This window comes from Lytechinus pictus, chromosome 15 (genome assembly GCF_037042905.1).
Source record: "Lytechinus pictus isolate F3 Inbred chromosome 15, Lp3.0, whole genome shotgun sequence".
Lineage (NCBI taxonomy): Eukaryota > Metazoa > Echinodermata > Echinoidea > Temnopleuroida > Toxopneustidae > Lytechinus > Lytechinus pictus.
Genome location: NC_087259.1, coordinates 22,047,668 through 22,056,409, shown reverse-complemented (window position 1 = coordinate 22,056,409; position 8,742 = coordinate 22,047,668). Strand labels below are relative to the sequence as shown.

The following is an 8,742-nucleotide window of genomic DNA, read 5'->3' as shown; positions in this document are numbered from 1 at the left end:
TTTGATACCTAAATCATAGAAAATGGTCAAGTAGTAAAAAAGTTACGATCCCTTGAAACAATGCTTGTATTTCCATAATTTTATTAAATAAACATGTTTTCACCGGTTTCCCACTGAAGCTTATCGCACGGTAACAAAAGACTTAATGCATGGCTGATCGTCAATAAAACGGAGTGTCGAGTGAGTTTGAACGCTAGCCTGTAAAACCTCTTCATTTTATGAAATTATTGAAATTCAAGCCTTATTTCAAATAACCAGAACTTTGTTATTTCTTGACCATTTTCTGTAATTTAGGTATCAAATTAAAGAGCAGATATTGAACTTTTTAAAAATGTGGTTTTCTTTTTGAAACCCAGATACGGCCCGCCAAGTGGCTTTTTGGTATCCCCTTTTCAAATTGTTTTTGCCCACTCATGCGTGAATGAGAAATAATTTAAGTAATTTCAGATGAAAGAGGAGATTCTAAGCTTTAAAATGGTAGGTCATTTGTCTATTGTAATTGCGATTAAGTTATGACAAATTGTCGATAATTCTCGGTTTCATTTTTTGTGGGACGCACTGTATATTTCCATAGTTGGATATGAACTGAAGGAGATTTTAGTCATTGTTGAATAAGTTTCAATTACTTGATAATCTCTGATCTTCAAAGCTATCCTTGCCAAATAAGTGTTTGTGTGAGCAGAAACCATTTTACTTTGATGTGCCTTGATTATACAGGAGTTGTAGGTGCTATACATGTTGAAGAAAAGGGTGAGCAGGAAATCATTTCTTTGAGAATTGTAATTGGTTATTTTTTATAGCATGTGGACTTAGTTTATCGGTACGTTTGGGGGTTTACATTGCAAGATTTTTTAATGAAAATTATTTCTTATATTTTTTCATACCCAAAATTTCATCATTTTGTCTTTTGACTGTATTTATCTGTTAAGATGGGATTCTGGATAATATTAAGTTTTTTTTTAAATGGTTTTGTGATTAAGTTTTGAGCTAGTATAGATATAATCAGCACCAACAGCAAAATGATGTTTTGTTGTGTGTCAAGTAACTTCATGGACTATGATATGTCATATATCTTATCCATATACTTGGTCTTTTGTTACATTACCCTGATTGTGGATTATGATGATAGTATTTCTTTAATGCATATATTATCAAAATAAACCTACATAATGACTGAGAAGAGACTCAAACACAATAGCAAGCATGGCAGTTATTCAATATTATAAAATAGGTGTATTATGTCAAGCATCGCGATTGGCCAATACACATCAAATGACATCCAACTTTTTTGGTGCACTGCACGGCAGTGCAAAAGGTGCGCAACGAAAATTGACATTGCACGCTCAAGCAAACCAGTGCGGTAGAAGTCCTGGGAGAATTAGTCCAACAAAACTGTACTGTAACTTTTTAAGAATTTGTTTCTGTGTTGCTATTTTATAAAACAAATAATGCACTTGCTCTGTCGTGCGTAAAAGTAAATGCAGAGAAAGCTCGGTTTCTTCAGATGGTGCACACTGGGCACTCGCCGCCAGCGGCTCGTGCACGGTGCGGCACCTATCCAAAGAAACCTCGCGTGCTCTGCATTTCCACTTACGCACTCGGCTGCATGCATTATTTGTATACAGCTTTCCATATGTTACAAATGACTATACAAAGAATATGGATTTATGGAAAGCCAACTGGAACACCATATTTTGCTAGCAACAGTGTGTTTGGATATTCCAGAGGCTATCTTAATGTTATGGGGTAAAAAACAACCCAAAACATTTGAAGGATGTTTGATGGTAATTACCATCTTCAGGCATCTACTTAAGATTTTTTTATCCCATTTTTGTTAACATCACCTTTTTATTTCATTTTTTGGGTTCTAAAATATGTGTAAAGTATTTAACATGGAATTCCTATGTGCTAAAGATCACTTTTTAACCAAAATTAATGGATTATCTTATTAGTTTTAACACTGTAAAAGCTATTGCAAAGTTTATATTCTGTCACTGAATATTGTGTTGTGTTCAGTTTGAGGTTTCAAAACAAGACTCTGGAATGGAATATTGAATGATGTATAAAAATTATTTTAGTACTCAAAATCAAAGCCGGTTTTACAAATCGTAAATTAAATTCATACCAAACAGACACAATACTGAACCTCTCAATACACAAATATTAATCAGATACAGAAAGTATTTTTTTTATGCCATAGACTTCTGATCATTAGTTATTGTTCAATTTGATATTGGATGATTTTTTTCCTAAATTAAGTTAGGATATGAAATAGCAAAATTTTATGTGTCCAATTTTTCGGTGAAAATTTGACACTTGACTGCCTGAAACATTATCAGTGGTTTTGGATGTGTATGGTGATTGGTGTAATGCTATGTTGTACTGTTGATGGGGAATTTATTGATACTTTATGTACATTTACATATGTGTATATTGCTTACATTATAACATTGTATACATTCTAATAAAAGTTAAACTTTTATTTAGGACAGGTATTTATGTGTTTTTATTATGGGGATGCATTTTGAAAACATTTTGCGAGACTGCAAGAGTAAGATCATTGGCTGTGTCCATTATCATATCAAGACTCACACTAACCCACCCACTCAACTTTCATTCACACACTGATCAACAACTCACATACCCAACCCCCACCCCCAATGGGCGGAAATCTCTCCTTGAAGGTAGGGGGACACAATTGAGTTTTCCGTGTTTATGTTCTACAGAATTAATAACTCAAACATATATATATATATATGAAAGTTTGTATTTTCCAACCTAAAACTGCTGTGGAAAATCTGAACACTTTTTCAAATCATGAACAGGATAGGAATTTTACTAAACAATATTAGATTCAAGCGCTAAGTGTGTGCTGAAGATATGTCATTTCCGGCCTAAATGATTGGTGTTATTAGTATATTTTAAAATGAAGGACAGGTTAGCTATTTAACTAAATTTTAATTAATGTGAGCGCGAAGCGTATAATATATCCTGATTTTTTTTTTTTCCGACCAAAAAAGTCATTTTCTTTTTACCTTATAGCAATAAACAGGGTAGTATCTGACTCAACGATATTACTGATGCGAGCGCGAAATTATTTTTTTATATTCAGATCTGAAAACTGGATCTTTTAAGCACTTTTGAAATAAAGAAAAAGCAGTTTATCTCAATAAGCAATGTGAGCGTAAAGCGCAAGCAAATTTTTTTAAAGATTTAAACCTACAACTTATGAAAAAGATGGATATCTTCCTAAATAAATTATTTGATTTTATATATTTCGATCTAAAAAGTGAAAAAATTTCTAAGCACGTTTTGAAATAAAGATATGGCTGCGTATTAATGCAAAGCGCGAGCGAATTTTTTTTATTTTTGTACTATGACCTGAAAGTTTTCTTTTTTCCAATTATTCCCCTCCTTTCCATCATTTAATTTTCTTCCTCGTCCTATCTTTCTTTTTATTTTTCTCCTCACCTTCTAATTTTGCGCCGCCAATAGGGGGCGGGCCGCCGCTTCGCCCCCTTGATCTAACTATGATGACCCCTCCCACGGTAGGAATTTTGTGTAAAAATGGAATATAAAAGTCTCAATAATAGAGTATTTAAAAACAAATTTTGGGGGATTAAACATAGTTAAAATTCACTGTGAAGGATTAACCATAACTCATGAAAGCTATTCTTTTTACTGAGTATGCGAACAATGAAGATATATTCTAAATAAATTTGGAATAAAGGGAAAATGAATTGGTTTAACAAAGAAAGGTATTTTTTTACTGGTATGGAACATTCTCGTCTACCATCTATGCACTAAATTTACTTATAAGTATCCAGAGGTGATTTTCTTTTTTTCATTTTTATTAGTTATGACATTGACAATGGCCATCGATGTCATCAATGCCATCAGTCTTTGGCTGGCATATAGGGCTAGATGCGAGTTCGAGAATAGTCGGGCCGGTATGCCTTTTCTTTTCCTATCCAAGTTCTTAACAAAAACTATCTGTTTAAATATATTTCGAAATTTTAGAATACATGTGTATAATTTCGATTTTGAGTTATGTATTTTTTCCATAATAAAAGACCACAAATAGTAGGGGGATATTTGATATTATGTCCCCCCCCCCCTTTCCAAAATGGTAGGGGGACGCGTCCCCCCTGTCCCCTGGGATTTCCGCCCATGACCCCACCCAACCTCACCCAACATCAACTCGGCCAAACCATCCGGCACCTATCAACACCCAATCACCCACCACTTTCCATCCACCAACATAACCACTCACCATGCATCCACACATTCACTCATGATCATAATAGTCAATCAGGGCCTCATCTTGCAAAGAGTTACGATTGATCCGATCAATCGCAACTATGGACGGCCAGCAACGTCAACATGTATTATTCATGTTTGTTCATAATATTTCCTAAGTATGATGTATATTCATGCATTCATTGTTTTCTTGAAAATTCACATGTGCTTCTTTTTGTTTACAAAGGACATTGTGCATATTTCCTACAGAAAAAATTATGACATTGATGGATTTCCATAGCGGAGTCACGATTGATCGGATCAATCGTAACTCTTTGTAAGACAGGGCCCTGGATGATTAATACAAATGAATAGGGAGGTTTTGCTTCCACGACACACGACACATTCAAGAACAAAGTAAATGTAATGAAAATGCCTGTCAAATTACAATGGACAGCTGGTAGGTCTTTGTCAAAAAATGGTGAACCGGAACAGCAGTTTCATCCTGAGTTTCGGAGCTGACAAATAATTGCATCGTTTGTCAAGGGTCCAGGACGAAACTGCTGATTTGATTCACCAATTATCGACAAAGACTTCTTTGTTGCCATTTGAAATGAAGGGCATTGAATACATTTTCTATGTTCTTGAAAGCGCTGTGCGTCGCGGTGCTAAAGCTCTCTCGTATTGGTATCAGCAAAAGAACCCGAAATCCACATTTCAATCAAAGACAAATCCACCGGCAAATCTGTATCAGCATTATACTCATTCTCAGAATCAAGTCGAATCTTAATGTTTGACTGCCGACTCTTAAAAGTTTCAGACAAATTCAGACAGGGGTGTGGAAATTTAAACAAAATTTATTACCAAATACATTATCATATTTTATCAAATTTCACTATCCGTAATAAATAATCTTCTTCCAAAATAGCTAACATGGCGATCAAACTTTTATCATCATTAAAAGACATTTACCCTGTGGCGTCACAAATTTATGTTTTATACGTACACAGTAAAAAAAAATTATACAACGCTGTTTACTATATGAACCTTACAGTAATTGTTTAAACAGTTTAAACAAGTGTTTAAATCTTAAGCAAGAAAGTTTAATTTTCAGTATCTAATCTTCAATAAATTAAACATAATTGTTTAAACGGTTAAACAAATACTGTAAGGTTCATATAGTAAACAGCGTTGTATAAAATCTTAAACAGCGTTTTTACTGTGAAATATGTCAAAATAAGGCATGGTGATTGTATAATTCCCTCTTTGTAACAAGCAGACAACAAAATGTGATTCATGAGGGTCGATCGCGATGAACATGTTTGTTGTAGTTATCTCCGCGAGAATCTGGACCAAACTGTCAATGAGGCGCATGCTATTCAATTAAATTATTAGAGGTGGCATCTAAGGACCTAATCCCTAAAGATGGAATCACCAAGGCCAAGACCATCTAGGTTGTTCTGGTTCTGGCTCGCTGTCTGGTTCTGGCTCACTATCGGGTTCGGGTTCACCGTCTAAGTCAAATTGGTCAAAGTTGAGTCTAAATAAAATGAAAAAGAAATTAAGATTAACAAATATCATTGATTATATTTACGGGATTTGTTGCAAATATTATCTTCTGTCGCGATTATACGTTAGATCTACAGTTTTTTCTTCAAAATGTTTCTTTCTTTCATTCTTTCTTATCTCATATATATAATCTTAAAAATTCAGAATCAGCAAAAAAAATTTAAGAACGAATGTTCAACATTGATTAACAGAAAATCTAAACAGACGCAGAACGAATTTGACAAATAAAACCCATTCTGTCATTTCATGTGTGTTTTATGACCTTGATTCTACCCCATTCTCCCCTAGAGACCTAACGAGTGTACGCTGTAACCCAATGTCATGGTCTCATTTCTCTATTGGGTCTTTAAGATTCAACTATGGACCACGAAGCTTTTTCTTTTTTATTAATTTGATGACAAATGCTTATCGTAGTGTAAACTTAATCTCGATAATAGATTTAAAAATCCATTCCATAATTAAGAAATGCTTATTTTTCTCACTCGCTGTGCTGGCTCGTATATTATGATGTAAGTTAATTTAAATGTAATGGGATTAATGAACTGATGTGATGAAATATATATCATTTAAAATGTATAAGTAGATAATATTGTAGATTTATCATGATATATCTGTTCGATATAGAGTTGTACAGGAAGTGAGAATTTGTCACCAAAACAGACGAGAGCCAAACCGTTGTCTAATCAAACATTTTGTTCACTGTTATATATGCCCTACTAGTGCATGTTTGCCCCTCTCATATGCTTCCCAAAACATCTTACCGATAAAAATATGGAACTTTGTGGAATAAACATACGTAAAAAAAATATATAATAAGCCAAAGATATCTAATAAGCGATACATTTTCGCTCATTATCTTCCGAATGTTATACTCTTTGCATGGTAGCACTTTGTCACATCACCGTTTAAAACTCTATTAACGAGCGACAAAGTGATTATTTTCCTCGGAATATAATTGTCTCTAAAACAAAAATAAATAAATTATAATATAAACTCTCATGCAAAAACGGACATATCGATACCCAAAAATATCAACGACATCTAGCTGCTAGAATAAGGGTGACTGTGATCTGAAACCTCCTCAAATTTATAATTCATGCGTGATCGTAGCGAGAGAGAGAGAAAAAAAAATTTCAAGAACAATCAATTATTAGGATTTATTTTGTAAATCCAAACACATTCTATGAAATATATCACTTCATTTTCTTCGAATAGTCAAGAAATCATCATTTACTTGGGACACGCCCTCATTGGCTCGCCTAACTTTTTTTTCCGGATTGAAACATGTATACATTGTAAACGGTAAAAGAAATAGCACGTTGTTTAAACCAGTCACTCTAACAAAAAGTAATTAAAACTGTTGAACAATTGTTTAAACTTTTGTTTAATTGTTTAAACCTTTTAAACAACTTTTTTAAAGCTTAACAAATTGTTTAAACAAACTTTAAACAACTTGTTTAAAGCTTTACACAATAGTTGTTGCAGTGACTGGTTTAAACAACGTTCTTAAAATCTTAAACAACGTTTTTACGCTGTAAAACATACCCATCAATGGCAGTCTGAATGCGTTCTTTGATTTGCTCAGACAGGGCATCAATATTCTCAGTTAGGGCAACCAACTCTGCATTGAGTTGTTCAGCAGATGGGTACTGGTCCTCGCCCGGGATGGCTGGTATCTCTAAGCTGGTAAACAATTCGTTCACTTTAGCATGGCCCTCCTGCACTAAGTCCAAGGCCTGCTGGGTCTTTTCCTTGAATAAGTTGGCGATATATGCAAAGGGATCGTATGCCTCCTCCTCCTCGACTACAGGAGCAGCCTTAATCAAGAAAGTGAAATTAGAGATGTTGTTGTTGTTGTTTTGTTTCTAAAGTTAAGACCGCCCCATCCAAGCCAACCCGGTCTGCATTTAAAGAGAGTCCCTTCACATGCAGGTAGGTGCATTTATTAATCATAATGCAGAACATTCGCTGAAATAAAATGATTCTTAATGATAAACAGTGTGAAGGATTCCCATAGATGAATTCATAAATTGATATGATAAAATATGGAAAATAATCTGATAATATTCATACAAATACAATGTAAAAAATGCAATGGATAATGATAAAAATCTTATTACAATGTTTACAAGCAAAACGAAACAAAATACATAGAACATTGTATAAGGAACACAATGGAGTCATTTTTGTATGGTTACGTGAGATATTTGTTCACGTGGTCCGATATTGACAAACAAAAACTACAGTTGAAGACAATGCCGCAATTCCAATATTACTTAATTTTTTAATAATTTGTCGTGGTAAAATTGATATAATAAATCGTTCTGAATGTGTATTTAAACCTGAATTAATTTCATTAATACGAGAAAGGAAATAGAAGGGTGAAAGAGATTATAATTACCTGGGCTACGATGAAAGGCACAATGGCCAAGCAAGCGATGATCATAGAAACCTTCATGATGGCAGGATGGAGTCTAACTGATTATTTGCGAGAAAATGGATTGACTTCACTCTGTCGTCTGCTGAGGACTTTTATCGATAGCAAAGGCGATTACGTATCGTACCTTCTGATTGGTCGAATGTGTCGCTATCAAGGCGAAACGCGCTTCCGATTGGATGGCCCTGTATATACGGTCAACGCACTAATATTCTTTGTTTTCTTGTGGTTTGCACTCGAGCGTAAGATCAGCTGGGAGTGTTGAGGGCATGTTTTAACAAAACGTTTTGACTTTGACAGTAAATTGTCTTCTCTTAAAATCCATCTAATTTCTTTGCTCCAATGGATAAGTAAGTTCTTGCAAACCGAGAGTAGAATGAAACACAGAAGGGGGGTTACAAAAGGCTACATATGCATTCAAAGAACCATCGTGAGTTCAGAAACAGTGAAAAAACCGAACTTGTGTTTACACTTGAGGCCATTCTATGCTAAATGAC

At 34.4% G+C, this 8,742-nt stretch overlaps 1 protein-coding gene across 1 annotated transcript; it reads right to left on the bottom strand.

Moving 5' to 3' along the window:
* Window positions 1–5,078: 5,078 nt before the first annotated feature.
* LOC129277170 (uncharacterized) lies at window positions 5,079–8,742 on the bottom strand. Its single transcript, XM_054913384.2, has 3 exons — window positions 8,210–8,742; window positions 7,354–7,625; window positions 5,079–5,779 (listed from the first exon to the last, which is right to left on the bottom strand). The coding sequence occupies exons 1-3, from the start codon at window positions 8,264–8,266 to the stop codon at window positions 5,671–5,673; spliced, it is 438 nt and encodes a 145-aa protein (XP_054769359.2). The 5' UTR covers window positions 8,267–8,742; the 3' UTR covers window positions 5,079–5,670.